General features: G+C 37.3%; 1 protein-coding gene and 1 long non-coding RNA gene across 3 annotated transcripts; one reads left to right on the plus strand and one right to left on the minus strand.

Annotated features, from left to right (window-relative positions):
• Positions 1-698: 698 nt before the first annotated feature.
• LOC113237248 (uncharacterized protein YdcI) lies at positions 699-18,824 on the plus strand. 2 transcript variants are annotated; one of them, XM_026473625.1, is made up of 13 exons: positions 699-933; positions 1,065-1,306; positions 9,971-10,121; positions 10,700-10,853; positions 11,148-11,374; positions 11,561-11,809; positions 13,502-13,736; positions 13,843-13,964; positions 14,122-14,269; positions 15,399-15,482; positions 16,216-16,358; positions 17,220-17,480; positions 17,615-17,742. In XM_026473625.1, the coding sequence occupies exons 2-12, from the start codon at positions 1,075-1,077 to the stop codon at positions 17,434-17,436; spliced, it is 1,962 nt and encodes a 653-aa protein (XP_026329410.1). In that variant the 5' UTR covers positions 699-933; positions 1,065-1,074; the 3' UTR covers positions 17,437-17,480; positions 17,615-17,742. The 2 variants fall into 2 exon arrangements, with proteins under 2 accessions (XP_026329410.1, XP_026329408.1); XM_026473623.1 differs by lacking the exon at positions 699-933 and adding an exon at positions 18,544-18,824 and having other exon boundaries at positions 17,220-17,432; positions 17,615-17,871.
• On the minus strand, positions 2,648-3,442 carry LOC113237249. Its single transcript, XR_003311025.1, has 3 exons — positions 3,389-3,442; positions 3,011-3,245; positions 2,648-2,707 (listed from the first exon to the last, which is right to left on the minus strand). It is a non-coding gene; the product is annotated as an uncharacterized LOC113237249 (long non-coding RNA).
• Positions 18,825-18,922: the final 98 nt, after the last annotated feature.

Genomic DNA, 18,922 nt, shown 5'->3' on the forward strand with positions numbered 1-18,922 from the left:
TACCTTGTCACGCCTATAACTTACATCACGATATACGGTTTTTGCCAGCGGCTTCTTTCTAATACTTATAGCCGTTTCTTATAGAATGATTTTGCTTGAAGTTTTTACTCCCTTTGTAATAAGTTTCAATTCCATTCAAAAAGTTGATTCTGTATTTAATGTAATTTTGTTTGTTACTTATTTAATGCGAATCTTCGGATTGTTAAAAATAGACATAAAGTGTAATGTAATTATATTTCTAGTAGAATACACAAAGTAGATTATACATAAATATAAAATACCAACTCTTCCTATAATAAAACAATAATACAAAAATATTTTACTTTGTTCATAAATAGGTTTATAATAACTGCTGCAGATTTTTTTCATCCGCCCCTTCCAGTAGTAATAAGCACCTACGACCCTTGTGAGTGAGCAAAGAAAGTCATCCTATTTCATTCATTCCCATCGCCGAAATGGCCCGATTTGAAGAGAACTACAACGAGTGGCGCGCCATAGTCACCACGGAACGGAGATCACGCATTGTATCAAATACGTATGTAGTGATGTGAGTGACGGGGATAGCTATTGGAACGAAGGAACACCTATGTGACTTTGGAACGTCGTTCCTTCGGAACGAGTCACGGCAATACTGTTTGACGGCGGATCAACGTGATTTTTTCATCGTGACGTTATTTATCACCCACCCCTAGTTTCTTTCTATCGTGTTTCTATCTGTTCATCCCTAAATGCGAATACCCCGAATACGATTATTTATTCTTTACATTCCGTACTCTCTTTAACACGCTTTCCAACAAACTAATAAGAGATACTACGTATCTCGTATGGTCTTTGCTGTATAATCTCGCAAGTAAATAACGGTCACGGGCCACGGGTCGTTCTCCTTATTTTAAAATAACATTTCCTGGTACTCAGCCTAAAGGCTAGTACTAAGTACGTAATGCTTAACAATGTACTATGATAATAGTTTATCGCTATTCTGCGAAATAATGACAGGCAAGACTGTTTCGTGCTCTTTTTATATAGGTACTCCAATATTTAAAATGTACTTGTGTATTTTTTAGTAAAACTTAAATGGATACAGCCACCAAAAAAGTTACTAGAAAACGTAAAGCCTTAGACGATGGTGAAATTGAAAACGATATTTGTAGGATAAATGCAAAAAAAAAAACAGCTAAAGTTACTAAGCCTAGATCGGCGAAATCTACCAGTACAATCAAGAAAAACAGTGTTACAGACAATATGGCTGGCTGTATTAGTTCCATTGAAAATGATGATGATGATGATGATACTGTGACTTTAACAGGGGGCCAATCGCGCTAATTGTCAAAGGTTTAACCAAAACCTCCAACCTCGCCAATCTGACACGTTGTGTACATTTCGTATCGCGCTAACTGTCAAAACAAAAACCTAAGCCAAAACTTAGACGTGTGACACGTAACGCACATTTGGTATCGCGCTAATTGTCAAACGTAAAACCAAAACCTAAAATGTTGCAAATTGGTATCGCGCTAAATATTTTGACGTTTTAACCTCACATGTAACCTTGGGGGAATAGAGTAACCTTGGAAAGGTTAAGGTTTGTGTGGCAGTTAATGGAGAGTAACTTTTCACTACGTTTATCGTATATAAAAGATGTTCCACGGTTACTTAAATGTTTTGGAAAGTGTTTATGAGGTGGATGTGGCCTAAGAACGGGCTTTAAATAAAAGAAAAGCATAGAAAGACGATCACATTTAACATGTCTGAGGAGAAATTCCGCAAACGATATACCGTTTGTCCACGGAATTCATTTCAGGATTGGTGGAAGAACTATGCCTACATATTCTCGTTAAAGGACGGTCTGTTGCATTGGATGTGGAGACAAAGGTAAGGGTTAAGTGGAATCCGAAAGTTCTCAGTTTTGCATAATAACCAAAATTTCTATACTGTGTAAATCATTATTAATTTTGTTACAGATTTTAATAGCTCGTATAGTTTTTAACAACTGGGGCGTACTAGACCCCCATTGGCAAGTGCTTATCACCCTTTCCCAAGCCAGTGTCAGAGAGGCACAAGCAGTAGCTGCTTCAAATAAACCAGTTATTATGAATAAATATGCAGCTTTCCTAAAAGGCATGCCGAAAGAGATGATATTAAAAGGCGGTGAGAAAATAAGCTTTACAATGTACATCATATTTATTAGTTCTTGTCTTATTTCCTGTTGTTATTATCAAATTAAAATTACAGATATAGGTAAAATATGTATAGTTGTATAAAAATATATTACAAGGTTACAATTTATCTCTTTTAACACTTGACTTTATACAACATATCGTCCCCTTACAGTGAAGCCTCACATATGCATTTTCAGTTTGTTTTTACTGATTTTTGTTGAATAAAAATTAATAATGTAATAATATAGTATCTAAAAGAGGTATAATTTAAGTAATTAAAATGCTAACTACACACATTATTGCATTTACTATACTTCACACCATATTTTTATCTTCATCCTAAAAAATTACATAGAAATATGAGGTATTCATTCTAAGATGACGATGTATACCTATTGTAATTGTTTATTATCTTAATATCTAAATTGATGTATACTTTTAAGAGGTTGAAATAAAAAAAAGAGTGTATTTTTAGTTTATTTATTGCCTCAATCTACCCCAAATCATCCTTCATTTCCAGAGCGAGCTTGCTTTTGATTCTTCAAAGAAGTCTGAAACAAAAATATGTATATAGGAAGATTGGAGACCTAAATTTAAGACTGTGCCATACCTCTCATGAGAGTAGTGACAGATAAAGCAGGATGGGTATTTATATACATACAGTATGAAGCCAACATAAACGCCAGAATGTTTAGGGGCCTTTTCAAAATACATTTAAAAAAATGTTTATATCACTGTGGAAATATAAAGGGGACAAAAGTCTACAGATTAGACCTTCGTTCCTTACGCTCTTTCAGATTTCCACAATTGAACATATCATCAGCAGGAATTAAGAAAACATGTTGAAAACAAACCTGTCATTCTTGTTAAATATTCTATCAAAAAGGTTAACTGCAGGCACCAACTCGGTAATTGCTTTGCAAATAGCAGCTACGGATTGGGCATGCAGATCATCTGTTTTGACAGAAATAATAGCTGCCTCAGCCTGCACCCTGCCAGCATTCACTTGCTGCAAGAATGCTTCGCATGCTCGCAGCTTCTCAATGCATAAGAATTCTACCCGGCTCTGCTCCAACGCTCATCAGCTCGCTGCCAACGAAATAATAGATGTGATGTAATAAAGAGTGGGAAAGAATTTGCTCAAATTGAAAGTTACTTTGTTTTTTAATTAATAATAAAGAGTGAGAAAGTTACTTTGTTATGGAATTGTATGTTTGAAGTTATTTAGTTACTTAGTGCTAGAGTTGGTGTCCTTTAGGAAGGTTGGTAGGTCCTCTGCCGCAGTCGATGTGGCGTAGATTCTCACCCTGCTTTTCATACCATTCCATATCTGAATAACAAATAATAACATTGCATATTAAGTGATATGAGTTCTGGTACAATAAGGGTGAGTGATCCATTCACTGTATCCTATTACCTCTCATTATGACTCACCTTTTGGGATCTATTGCGGGGCCACAAAATAGCCACACACTCGCACCAAAGGCGTGCTGATAACACGCGCGAACAACGCCGAGCGAAGTCATTCTCAAGCTAAATCTCTGTGCGATTCGAACTCCAGCAAAGATGGAGCTGGCTTACAGTGGTCGCTCGCCGTCCGACCACATCCACATTGGCTGAAATACGAGCATCATTATTAATTCTACATTGCTAACATTTCGAAATTAATAGTAGTTAGCGTACCTATTTGATTGTATAAAAAGATTCTATTTTATTAAATAGAATATTAAAACAGGAACACAATGTGTAGGTACTTACCTCTGTGTGTTTTATCTACAACAACAACACACTAAATTCAATTAATTTGGTTCAAATGACAACTCATATGTTTCTTCTTCTTCTTCTTTATTAGTGGCTTGTTTTGTGACTTTCACAATTCCGCCAATGTCACGTCGTAGGTAGCCTCTACACGGGAGGAGTGGATTTGTTTTCAAATATAATTTTGATCCTTACTGCTGTCTGTGAGACTCGAAGCGGGTTTATCTAAAATAAAGCACACAGTTGCAACATCACAGGACAACACAAAGCATAGCCTAATAAAACAGGGTTGTTAATAAAAGTTATAGGTATATTAATGATGAGTTAATGCAAGCAGTGTAGTTTTAGATAGGGGTTATATAAGAAATTAAAAGTAAATAAATAATTAGATAGAATACAAAAAGGGAAAAAACAGAAAAAGGTAAACATTTTACAATTTTAATTGGTTAATTGCCAAAAATTTTTTTAAAATTTTAAAAGGGGAGGGCTTGGACATCTCGAGGATGCACTTTATGTTGGTTGGACGAGGGACATCTTGAGGGAGTAAATCGTAAAGAGAAATGTTCAGCTTAGGGCAGTTAAAAAGAACATGATCTGTGGTGCCATCCTCAACGCCACACTCACACAGAGAGGTATCCCTTATCCTAATTTTAGCAAGATGGACGGGTGTGCATGCATGCCCAAGCCTTAGGCGACAGATGATGGATACGGCCTGTTTACTGAACAGTTTTTGTTTAAAAAACCAGGGTTTGTTTGGGATACATTTTTGAATCTCGTAGTAGTATTTACCTGCCCGATTTCTGGTGTTTTGCCAATCGACCTGCCATGATCTCAGTAGATGATCATGCGCCAGGGTGAGAAGATCATGGTGGTACACTTTGTCATAAGTTGGGGAGCCACTGGTAATGGCCTGTTTAGCACATAAGTCTGCAGTCTCGTTACCGGGAATACCGCAGTGCCCTGGGATCCATGCCAGGATAATGTTAAGTAGTTTAAGTTGGCATCGGTACAATACTTCTCGGATTTTCAAAATAATGGGGAACTTGTTTTTGAGGCGGAACGGATTAGATAATATTGCCTGGAGGGAACTTTGAGAGTCACTAAAAATAATGGTTTTACCTAAATTATGGGATTCAGCAAACTGGATTGCCTCAAGGAGAGAGACCGCTTCTCCGGTAAACACAGAGGTTAGCGGTGGGAGTTTGTAGTTAAGGAGTACTTTGTAGGCAGGTATCCATACGGCTGATCCTACAGCACCACCTTCCTGCAATTTAGAGGCATCCGTGTAAATCGGAAGCCAGCCTTCGTATTTGGTAGCTAATTTTTCTTTTAACAGTTTAGATGCGTGAGGAGAATCTTTGTTAATGCCAAAATTGAGGATGATCTCTGGTTTAAATGTTAGTGATTTAAAATTATTGTTAAATATTGGGAGTCGAGTGAACTGCTCTATGGGCAGGGAAGGTTTCCAGAATTTGTTAAAACTATGGAGCACACACGGCGTTTTATAATTAGCAGATTCCCTCGTCGCCTGCGACAACATCTGTAACCGTTCCAGAAGAGGGTGAGAAGCATGTTGCACTGCTTTAATAAAAAATCGATCACTAAGGAATTGCCTACGAAGGTAAAGGGGAGGATCCACGCATTCGATTTGGAGTCCATTAATCGGGGATGATTTCATAGCGCCCAAAATTATGCGAAGACATTTAGATTGTATTTTAACTATTTTATCGAGAGGTAATTTATTACATGGATCTAAAAGGAAGGAGCCGTAATCCAAATGGCTACGGACTATTGCGTTATATAGCAGTTTTTGGGTAAAAGGATGTGCACCCCACCAAATACCCGCGAGGGTACGGAGAATGTTAACACCTTTCTCACATTTACCGCTGATGTAGTTAAAGTGTTGAACCCCACTTAGTTTGGAGTCTAAAAACATGCCCAAGAATTTGACATGTGTATCTACGGGAATGTAGTCACCCTGACATAAAATCTGGGGGGATGGGATATTCCTTTTTCTACAAAATACAACACAACAACACTTGGGAACCGACAATGACAAGCCATGCTCGGCTAACCAATCGCTCAGATAGGTTAAGGCAGAAGTGAGGCGTGATGTTGCTTCCTGGACTGATTCTGATCGTACATACAGGGCTACATCGTCAGCATACTGCAGGACCTGGCAGAACGAGTTAACCGTCATTTCCAGATCCAGCGTGTAAACATTGTAGAGCAGGGGACTAAGTACGGAGCCCTGGGGGAGGCCTTTCCAGACAGATAGGGGAGGAATAGAAGTACCATGGCAGCGAATTTCGATAGATCTGGCTGAAATCGAGTTAACAATAAAACGAACCAACTTCTCAGGGACACTCAGCTGTCGTAGCTTACTTCTGAGCACCGGAAGAAGGACGTTATCGTAGGCGGCTGCTATATCCAGGAACACGCCTACGACATACTGTTTTTTTTGAAATGCTAAACGAATATCTGTGGTTAGGATACTCAAGCTGTCTAGTGTACTGGATCCCTTTCTGAACCCGAATTGAGTTTTTGCCAATAGACCGTGCCTCTCTAAAAACCATTCCAGTCGATTCCTTATCATATGTTCCATCACTTTGAATAGGGTAGAGGATAGGGCAATCGGTCTGTACGAGTTGCAGTCGAGGGGATCTTTGCCGGGCTTAAGAAGAGGGATGATAATTTGCTTGTTCCACTCATCCGGTATGATACCCCCGTCGAAGAAGGTGTTAACTAATTTTAGATAATATAATTTTGTTTTTTCCGTTGAGTTTACGAGGAATGAATATGGGATGCCATCTATTCCCGGAGCAGTATCCTTAAGCCCAGTTAATACCATATTCAATTCCAGTAGAGAGAAAGGACCATCAAGTTCTTCAGAAGCCGAGATATAGGTGAAAGTATGCAATGGGAGATTGTCCTTGTTTGGGACTGATGGGGGTGCTAGCTTGTCTGCAAATGAGTGAATCCAACCTGAGGGGTCGTTTGAGGTGTTTCCTTTAGGGCGTAGAGAGCCGCGGAATCTTTTAATCTGTCTCCAGACTACGGATGATGGAGTACGAGGTGACATGCTTTCACAGAAATTTGTCCAACCATGTTTTTTCTTTGGGGCCAGAACCCTTCTACATTGGGCTGCTACCTGCTTGTAGTGTAGAAAGTTCTCCTGAGACATTAGATCATTGTACTTCTTTTCTGCCTCCTTCCTTTTACGGATGGCGTCCGTGCAATCAGCGTCCCACCACGGAGGTGAAATCCTTCTGCGCGTTGTTTGTTTCTGAGGGATATTGGTGTGTGCTGACGTTAAAAGGGTTTCCTTGAATGCCCTGTATGCCGTAAGTCAACTGTCCGGCGTCACGTCAGGGAGGGACTCCACTTTGTTATTGATTTCCATCGAAAAAGATGACCAGTCAGCTTTATTTAATCTAAATTTTAAAAGTGGGGGAGTGTAATGAACTTTTAATCTTTTATCCGGCATAGAGATAAGAATGGGGTAGTGATCACTTCCATATGTACTTTTGAGAGTGCACCATGTTAAAAGAGAAGCCAACTGCGGGGAACAAATTGTTAAGTCTATTGCACTGCATGGGTTCTGAGTTGGGTTGGGCCTTCTTGTGGGGCTGCCGTTATTTATAACGCACAAATCCAGCTCATCCAGGAGGTCAATAAGCAGGGTGCCAAATGAATCTGAACGATAAGATCCCCAGGACTCATGGTGCGCGTTAAAATCGCCCATAACAACTATAGGGGAGGGGAGCACTGATATAATGGAGCGAAGATCTTGCAAAACAAGAAAATTAGGGTGGGGAATATATATTGACACAAAAGAGATATCATCAATCCTTACTGCTACGGCGTTAAGTATATCTCTATTGTGTGAGGGGAGATGGATTTGGGAGAAGAGCAATGATTTATTAACAAAAAGTGCGCTCCCTCCATGTCCATCATCCCTGTCATCACGGAGACACGAGAATCCGGGCACATTGAAGATGTAGTCCCTGGGAAACCACGTCTCCGAGATGGCAAGGACTAACGGAGAGATTGTGTTTATTATATGTTGGAATTCATGTTTTTTGGATTTTAGACTGTTACTATTCCATTGAACAATATTCAGAGCCATTTTTAGTGAGTAGATTTAAAAGAGGTAAAATTTTTGGGGCAACGTTGGGCGGTAGTGGGACATCACTGAATTTTTTTAGAATGTTAATGACCAGTAACCATAGAAGGTCAAGGCAGTCATCATTAGGGGAGGTCTCTGTTGTGTTTGAGGGGTTACCTAAAGCACAGCCATCAGGAAGAGTAGAAGGACAATCTCTAATTATATTGTTGTGTGCTTCTCTGTCGTAACTTTTCCCTAAAGGGCCTGATTGGCGAGGTGTCAGAAATACTGTTTTTCTGTAAGACTGTGTTAGCGGGGTAGAGGGAGACAATTGTGTTGGGAAGGGTGGTGAAAGTGTAGTGGGTATGCTAGTGGACACCCTTGATGTGTCCGCATATGATCTTTTAACATTTGGGAAGAGAGCAGCAGCTTCCTGAAACGATATATTGTCCTGTGACATACGCATTTTGATAGATTTTTGCCGGGAGTGCTCAAGGCAGTTCCTGCTTGTGGCGAAATGGGTTCCTGAACAATGCAAACAAGTAGCATTATCCTCCACTACTGAGCAAGTCTCCCCGGGGTGAGATTGGGCGCATCTGTAACATCTAGGCTTGGATCGGCATTGGGTCTTAATGTGCCCGAAACGGCAGCAGTTGTTACATTGTATTGTGGGCAACTGGTAAGCATCTACTACTATAGACGTGTAATAGAGGAAAATTCTCGAGGGTAGATTTTGACCTTGAAATGTCAGTACGACCGTTTGGGTGGGGGCCCATGTAGTAACTCCATTATCAATCTGTTTGCGGTTTAGTCTTCTAGCTTTGAGCACAACACCACAATAGTCAGGTGTAACCATAGCCTCTACTAGCTCCTCCATTGTCAACTCCGTAGGGATACCTCTGATGAGCCCTAAGCGTGTGACATTGTAGTTCGGAATCACAGCTTCATATTTATATAAAGGTAGGAAATGATTGTTGATAAACTCGTTGGCGTCCTTACCAGTCTTAAATTCCACAGCTATTCTGTTCCGACCAACCTTTTTGATTCCACCATAAACAACATTACTAATTTTATTTTTGTTTAAAAATTGACCAAAGATTATGGGGCGGATAGTAGTACCAGACGAGGGAGTTGTCTCCTGTCGTGAAACATGGACAATAAACGGACCTTTATCCTGTTCCGAATACAGTTTGGGCATTTCTGTCAGCGACGGGTGAGTGTAAATTGCCTTGGGATCACTGGATTGGCTTGTAACCGGGGGTGTGGACGACGGTTGTTGCAGTGAATCCGTTATAGCTTTTTTATTGGGTTCTGGTTGAGACTCATGATCAATATCCAGACGTCGTTTTGTGGCATAAGGCGTAAAGACAGCAGGAGATAACTCCATTGGCACTGGAGACAGATCCCTGTCCGGAGGGTCAGGGGGATCGGGAGGAACCCTGTCCATTGTTTACGACGTAAACAACGGAAGGGAGGGAGTTTAGTTAGTTATTAAGCACTTACCCAAGCAGGTAAACATAAAACACAACTATACACTAATATAAAACAGCTCAGAGACTGTGGAACAATCGCCTAAAATAACCAAATTCCAAACACGTGTATCAGCTAACACTCCGAACCATAGATCCAACTCATATGTTTGTTTACAATAGAATTTAATGACATTTCTTTTACACACTTTTTTAAATCGCTCTTTTATAGACTTGAATTCGTAGATATTGACATTTCAGTGCGTTTTACGGTAAAATTTAGTCGGTTTTAGGAAGTCAAGGCACGTCTCTTAAAATTTAATACGAGGTTATAGTTTGAGGTTTAACTGAGGTTTAGGTTCATTAAAACTGATAGCGCGATTGCATTTTGTGCGTCGGTAGAACCATTAATTAACCAAAACCATAACCTCAAATGTTGTACGGTTAAACCTTGCGAAAATAGCGCGATTGGCCCCCAGATATGTGGAATGAGGCAGAAGTACTATCACAGATGGTAAAAGTTTCACAAAATGTTGCTCAGAACTTTATTGCTTTATTGACTGAAGGATGCACTTTGCCGTTCATTGCGCGATATCGTAAGACGGCTGTAGACCAAATGATGCCTGATAGGTAAGTTTAAACTTTGAAACAGTTTGAATTACTCGAGATCCAATTGTGTTATATGAACTCTTCACAAAATGTTGCATTACTGGTCATGGGCCTCCTGTTAGATGAGAGTTTAGACATAATCCATTATACGGGCCAATCAGGGATTTTACATATTTTCCAAGGGTTGTGAGCCTTCTTTGGTATACAGGTTTCGTCACATTGTTTTACTTGACTGAAAACCTTATGGTGAAATAAAATTAAATTTAACACATAAATTTCAAGACACTGAAGGATACGAGCCCGGATTCTAATCCACAGTCTCTGCTTGAGAGGATGTCAGTCGAACCATTAGGTTACCACTACTTAGTACTATTTGGAAAGATTGATATGCATAATTTTTATATTTTGTAGTTCATTTAAATAGTAAGGTGCACATGTAAGATTATGGTTATTTGAAATCAACTCACAATACTTGTTTTTAGAACATTATATACAGATCCGTTTCAATCAATTTGTATATCTTAAATCAATATTTAATTTGTTAGCACAGTAACCTCAACTTGAAATTACTTACATTATATGTATATAATTTTTTTCAGGCTACTAGAATTGTATGAAAGCTACCAGATTATAGCACAGTTAAAAAAGAAAGTGAAGTCTGTTATAGGAACACTAAAAAAGAACAAAAAGCTGACACCAGATATTGAAAAAAGTATTCTGAATGCTCGCAACCTGTCAGAACTGGATTTGGTGGTATGAGTTGGCTTTCTGTTTATTCTGATTTTTGAGTTTGTCAAAGGACTTCAATTAATTAAATTACGTATCAGTAATTTTCGCTTGTTTCTATAAAATTCAAATAACTAAAACATGGATGTCAGAATATAGTGTATGTGCATTTTAGATTCAATTTAATTATTTTGATATATTATAATTGTCTGCATCACACATGCAACATAATTTGTAAGCATATGACAAAGTAAAGTGCAGTGCAACACAAAATGTAATAGGTTGATATCTGCATTTACAATAATTGTTATTTTGTTTCAGTATGCACCACTGAAATCTCATTCCCTGTCCCTGGCAGAAAGAGCAAGAAACCTTGGTCTAGAGCCATATGCCATCAGATCTCTGAATGGGGAACATATTGACTTAAAAACCCTGTGCACTGATGATGATGAACTGTCTTTAGTTGATAAAGTTGAGGATCACATCACTCATATAATAGCTGATATTATTTACAAAGATACCAAGGTTTTAGAGCAAATGAGAAGTCTGTAAGTATGTGTTATTATACATTTCACTAAGCAAAAGACATAGCTTTTTGTTAATTCTAGTGCCCACTCAACTGGTTCAAATATAATGAATTGTAGTTTATTTACCCACTGCGAGGCGATGCATATCTTTGCTTCAGTAAAAAAAAAATTTATTCTTTATCTAATCCTATATTATTTGTATTATAGAAAAGAAGAAACAAGATTTACAATACACAGCAGTAGAACAAAACGTTCAACAAAGGAAAAGAAAGAAGACGGCAGCAAAAAGACTGATTCCAAATCAGATCCAGAGACATACAAACTGTATTTCGATTGGAAATGTCCAGTTCAATTTGTGAAACCTCACCAAACTTTGGCCTTGAATAGAGGTGAAGATGAAAAGATTCTTTCAGTTAAAGTTGTTATTCCAGATTGGTTTTATAATAGACTAGAAAGGTAAGTGTGCTTCTGTAATATTTGGTCAACTTATTTCATAATGGAATCTTGCACAGATATCAAATAGCTTGTTAAATACGGTGTTCCAAATGAGTACATAAATATCTACATATATAGATATATAAGGAGTAACATAGAGTGGCTCAAAACCACCAAATATTAATCAATTAGTTTTTCGAATTCCAGATTTTCGGAAATAGTTAGTGCATCGCAAGATAAAAAACTGAAGCTGAAGTTGGATTTTAAAGTAATTTTAGGAGCGCCATGTTAAAATATAGTAGATAAACTAAACTTATACAGATAATTATTATTATTGCATATACAATTATCTACGAATTTCATTATGAATTCAAAAAACTAATTTATTAATATTTGGAGGTTTTAATCACTCCTTGCATCTGTATGTATGTAGACATTTATATACTCATTTAGAATACATGGTACAATTCACGACCATCATGATAAAAGTAAGGTACATTCGTAATAAATAAATTTAAACAGTTTATACCTTAACATATTGTCCTTAGCGAATAGATCGCTGACAGCCTTGTTCTGTTAATGTGACCGTCAATATGCGAGGCGCAGTGCGATACCTAATGCGAGGGAGGGGCGGAGGGTGACCATGCTAGTTACTTTTTATTCTCTGCTTTGGTAAAAGGTCAGCTATGTAATGTTTTTTTACATGGCACCATTAGAATTACTTAAAATTCCAACTTCGACTTGGTAGACCTAGGTAGAATTCGAAAAAAATAATTAATTAATATTTGGTTGTTTTAGCAACTCTATGTCGCTCCTTGTAGCTATATCTATACAAGTATCTATATATAATGTGGAGCACCTTTTTCCGACCACTGATTATTACCAACTGAGAAGAACCAGGGCTGAAGTGTCATAGATGAAATGTAAACTGCACTTCTTAAGAGGATTGTGAAGCCGACACCAAAGTATATGTCAAATGTTTGCATTTTGTTAAAATAAATATCATCTCTTAGTTGTAAGATCAAATGACACAGAAATCCGAAATCTGCAAATAATTTTGAGATTTATATTTACAGGTCATATTGTCACAATAATGTATTAACAATCTATTATTCATTAATAAGCTACAAGGAGCTATCATACACTAAAGCCTTGAGCATACATAAATGTAACTCTAGTCTCTAGTATTTATACTACGACGAGGGCCATAATAAATGAATGAATGTGGGTTGGGTCTGCTAGAGGGTGCCCAAAATGCTGGAAGCCGGAGAGCTGCCTTTTCGGTCCTTTAATTTTAAAATTGACTTTCAGTACCTCTTACTTCTAATAAAAGTAACCTTCTGGGGAAAATGCTTTTACCTCTTTTAAATTTTACAATTTTAGTCTATTTGATGTGGTTTATTCGTCTTAGTATTTTATTCAGTGTACATTGAACAAAATTTGTAGTTCTCACTTTTTCATAATAGTGGCTTATTTGTAAAATATCAATGGTTTAATACGACAGACATTATAACACGAAATTCGGTAAAGTGGCGTGCTCATTTCTACAAACCTATAATGAATAACAAAAAAAAAGCCTCAAAAAACCTTTTGTAGCTTATTTTTCCGGCAATTCCACAATCCTCTTAATTTGATATGAATAAAACAAATTAATATTTCAAAAACTATGTTATTAAATGCCTACTAATTTGACTTTATTTTTTTAAATTATAGATTTTGTCACTCATTATGGAAAAGCAACTTTTGGGTCCACAAAGGTCTTGGTGACGCGTACAATCGTCTAATCAAACCCTGGTTATCGAGGCAAGTCCGCAATGACCTCACAAGTGCTGCACAAAAGGAAGCTGTTAAAACATTCACTACTAACTTGGAGAAATATCTTTTGACTGATCCTGTCAAAAATCGTCGAATAGCAGGATTGGATCCCGGTTTTAGGGCAGGGTGTAAAGTATGAAATCATGTATTTTTATACTTTCCCTGTGAGGACAAGAAAAATGTTATTGTCCTACTTGACAAATCTTAATATTGACAATGTTTCTTTGACATCTCAACAGGTTGGAATTATTGACGCCAATGGAGAAAAATTGGAGGCATGTACAATATATCCAGATTTTCGACAACATAAACCATATGACGGCGCTGCAAAGCAGTTAAAAGATCTACTTAAGAAACATAAGTACGGATAGATTCGTTAAAACTGTCTTGCCGTCAAACTTCTTTCTGTGGTGACCGTCTTATAGACTTGTTTAATACAGAAATATTAGAGAAACAAAAATAGAACAACTATTTGTCATATTTCTTTTATAATTTTATAACGAACGTGTTGCTTCCAGGGTCGAATTAATTGGTTTAGGTAATGGTACTGCCTGCAGAGAAACTGACACCTGGTTGAAATCCCATCAAATATCGGAAAATATTCCTGTCATTATTGTTCCTGAACAGGGTGCATCTATTTACTCTATTAGCAAAGAAGCACAAAAGGTAAGTAAAAAAACTACTTTCAAAATTATTTTAAAGATAGTTTGTGTTAGATTTATACTACTAGGTATTCGAGAGGTGTTCAACTTCTATAACGAAAAAACACAGACGTTCGCAATCACTCATTACAGTTTTTACAGACAAAACCGTAACAAACATACAATAACAAAAACAAAGAAACTACAATAGTTATAACTTGTCATTAAACAAAACCGACCTCAAAAGTTAGGGGAAATATATCCATTTGCCAAGTTTTATTGAAATCGGTTACCGGAAAGTGCGCGAACCCGGATTCATCCCCTAGTTTGCCACCCTTTAAAGGATAGAGGTGGAATATTTTCTGGAAATTTAAATGGGACTAATATTGAGGTACTCTCTTTTCAACAAAAAAGAATGATCAAAATCGGTTCACAAATGTGTAATGGAGTAATCGCGTAACATACATACAGAAAATACAGTCGAATCGAGAATCTCCTATTTTGAAGTCGGTTAAAAATTTAGAACAAAACAACGATTCAAAAGTCTGTCTAACCAACTGAATTTAGAATAAATGGAATTTTTTTGGTAATGTTCTACTGCCTGAGAATAAATTATTTATGAAATATAATTAGAATAGTTTTAATTGCCTACCTAAATGTACTCGATAGAATGAATGGAATAACAGAAGTAATTCAGTTAGTTATTTTAAAATATTAAGATTCCAACACAACAAACGTTCTATAAATAACCCACAGACCACATTCTTCCGTGAAATAACCTCTTTCAAAATCTGTTTACATTCTTTTAATTACCTAAAAGCACATAGAATAGGACACTGCGCGCAACCAACCAAAATGTTGCCAATACAATCAGCATCGTCAATTCATTTATACGTGCCACTGCTGGACACGGGTCTCCTCTCAGGCAAGGGTTTAGTCCGTAGTCTGCGGGCCCAATACGGGTTGGAGATTATACACGTTTTCCGAGAATTTCAGGTTTCAACACGACGTTTTCTTTCATCGAAAAGCGCATGGTAAAGTTCAAATTAAATTTCGCACATAAATTTTGAGAATCTCAGTGGTGCGATTACCCCGGTTTCGAAACTACGGCTTCTGGAATATTCACACTTCAAATAATGCCATTTTTATTTTAGGAACATCCGAATATGGACCCCAATTTAATTTCAGCATTGTCAATTGCAAGAAGAGTTTTAGATCCACTGGCAGAACTGATAAAAGTAAGTCACGTCAGGTTTCTAACATCTTAACACACAGATCTAATTGTATGATTTTCATTATTTATTTTCTTTGAGTTTTTTGCAATTTTACGAAAAATACATATTTTTATGATTTTTACACAAATAATAATAATAATAATAATAATAACGTGCACACCTCATAGCCCCGCACTAGGGAAACCCTGTTTTTTACAAGTTTACGAAAAATACATATTTTTACACAAATAATAATAATAATAATAACGTGCATACACTCATAGCCCCGCACTAGGGAAACCCTGTATCGCGGGTGCCGTGGACACACACATAGACAACACAAATTACACCCAAACTCACGAGATAATTAAATGTAGGCCCTACAAATAACTGCCTCCGTGGCCGAACGGTTATCATGCTGGACTGCCACGCGGAGGTCTCATGTTCGAGTCCCGGGCCGGGAGAAATATTTGTATGGTAATACATGTACCTACGTATTTCTCTCGTAAGTTGGGTGTAATTTGTGGTTGTCTATGTGTGTGCCCATGGCACCTGCGTCACAGGGTTTTCCCTAGTGCGGGCACAGGCATAATTTAGATATATGTCTGTGAGTGAGGGGTTATGTTGAGCGTGTGCGTTATTAATTAAATATTTTTCCTGGCACGGGAAACGAACCCGGAACCTCTGGGTGGAAGTCCGGCGTGGTAACCGTTTGGCCACGGAGGTAGTGTATCGTTAATCGTATTTGTTTTTTTAGGTAGAACCAAAGAATCTCGGAGTTGGGATGTATCAACATGATATACCACCCAAATTTCTTGAATCGGCACTAGATTATACAGTGGAAAAAGTTGTCAGCTTGGTAGGCGTCGATATTAATACTGCATCACTTGCAATGTTGAAGTAAATATTCCAAATTATTATCTGATATACGCTAATTACATTGATCGGGCGCGGAATGTAAGCATACATCTATATAATTCTTGTAGGCGAGAGGCATCGAGTATATAACCAGATGTAGAGACGAAATAAAGGCCATCAATCCCTGGCAACTCATCAGTCAAATGGTACTGATATTAGTTGCAAATATCAACTTTCGTGTACGCTGAAATCACAAATTAGAAAGCTGAATTAATACAGCGCCAACAACTGACCTGTGTGTACGTCTTCATATATTCCAAAAATATTCTGTAGGTATTTATTGTAATAAAGATAATATCTCTGACTATGGGGGGTTGTTCCATTCGGTGGTGTAGGAAAAACAGCAAAACATCTAACAGAACTAACGGAATCTTAAATTAAATATTACATTTTGTAATTTTTCAATTTTCGTCCATTATAGCAAAGCTCAGGTTAAACTGGTTGGTATGAAGTGAAACAATTGACGATACCCGTTAGTTGTTTCGAATTCAGGCTGGTCAATCGGAGCGTGTTGTCACCGTAATGATATGGCAGATTTGTTTTCAAACAAATTAAATAACATTTTCGTCTCTATTTCTGGTTATATATACTCGATGGCGAGAGGCAAGAGACCTTAAGTCCATATTGTGGAATTTAGGTGTTTTAGAAACATTTCTTATGACTACTAAAAATCACGCCATGGTCAAAGACATTTAAGTCCTATCGTCGTTTGTTTTTTATTTAACGTGTAACCTTTAGAGCCTCATACTCTTTAAAACGCTCTGTGTGTAGTAAAAAACACTATTTGGCACTCGTACCTACAGAGTTAAGGAGATTTCTAACCCAAGTGAAATTTATTTTCAGACGTATATCCGGTCTTAACGAAGGACGCGCGAAAAAAGTAATAGCGTATCGTCAAGAACATAACAAATTCAATACTAGAGCAGAAATAATGAATGTTCCAGGCATCGGGAAAATAACGTACCAGCAATGTGCTGGCTTCCTTAAAGTCATCGGAGGTTCGGAGCCTTTGGATGCTACTATAATTCATCCAGAAAGTTATGCTGTAGCTAAAGCGTAAGTGTAATTAACGTACATGCAATCAGTACCACTTGAACTTAATAGGTAGGTACTCGATGTTCTCATAGCCATATATTTATCCTGTCCACTTTTTTCAACTCATGATATTTTCTAATTAAGGCTTTTTTTTTTCGCGTACTAAAAATCAAATCAAATTGTGACTTCACCACTATTTGCAGATTTGCAAAAAAAATTGGTGTCAACATCAAAGATCTTACACAGCCCACATTCCCTGAACAAGTAGAACGAAAAACAGCATCTATAAATCTGACAGATATGAGCAAATCACTTAATACAGATCTTAGTACTTTAGAGCTCATACTGAATGCGTTTAAGCAGAAACCTCATGAGGATAACATGATTGGCTTCTGCAGACCTGTGTACTCTTTGTCGGTCCAAGTCACAGAACAGATTAAAGAAGGAATCACCTTAACGGGTAAGACTTTGTAAATTGTATTTGTAAATCAAAACGCCAAAGAAAAACTACTTATGCAATAAAAGAAATATTGCAATCACTGCGAAAATTGCAATTTATAAATAACATGATTAAATAAACAATTTTGTTATTTTGCTTATTTGTGTGACTGCTAAAAACAAGGAAGTCTTTATTATGATGATGAGATGTGCTGGCGTGTGTACATTAAAATGTACCAAATATGTAACCCTCAGTTTTGTATGAAAAACGTAATCGCGGTTTTTGAAGTGGGCACTATTTTTCTAGATACCCTATGGTCATGTAGAAATATAGCGCTAAATTTGAATGCGGCATTTTCATTATAATGTACACTGGGCTGGGTTTTCGTGCCTGTAGGAATAATTTTGTCTGAGTCTGAATAACGTTACATGTTTTGTACATTTTGGAGGTCTTAGAAGGATAAGTTTTAGACAGAATATTTGTTTGTCGATCAGAAACAAGCTCATACGTTTTGGAGTCTTCCCAGTGTTACAGTCCCTTAGAAAAGTTAATGATAACAGAACAAGTAACTTAGGAGAGCATAATTTAGATTTTTAAAAACATAATGAAATCGTCACTCTCGTTCTTTAGTTGTAGCTGACCTCCGCAATTAAGGTGAGAAATATTTTGTAAAAATTTAACGGAATTTTTTAGGTGTGGTTCGCAACGTAGTGCCATTCGGTTGTTACGTCGACTGCGGCGTCGGTGACAACGGACTGATACACACGAGTCAATTTAATGGCAACCAAACACCAAAATTGGGCGACAGGGTCTCTGTCACTGTTATTGCTTCGCCCAAACCAAGGAAGCTGCAACTTAGACTAGAGAGAATACTCGACTAATCTCTTACCTTAAGAGTGTTACGCGATATTTCAATTTATTATCTTATAGGTCGATATCAGTTTTTCTTACACAGTAAAATAGCCTAGTGCTGGCACTGTTTTAATCATTAGCTATGTTTTAATTATAGGTAACATGTGCCAATAAGTGACCGTAGTTTATTACTAAGTAAGAATTACATTATATTTTTAAA

This window comes from Hyposmocoma kahamanoa, unplaced genomic scaffold, assembly GCF_003589595.1.
Source record: "Hyposmocoma kahamanoa isolate Upper Pololo Valley unplaced genomic scaffold, ASM358959v1 93, whole genome shotgun sequence".
Lineage (NCBI taxonomy): Eukaryota > Metazoa > Arthropoda > Insecta > Lepidoptera > Cosmopterigidae > Hyposmocoma > Hyposmocoma kahamanoa.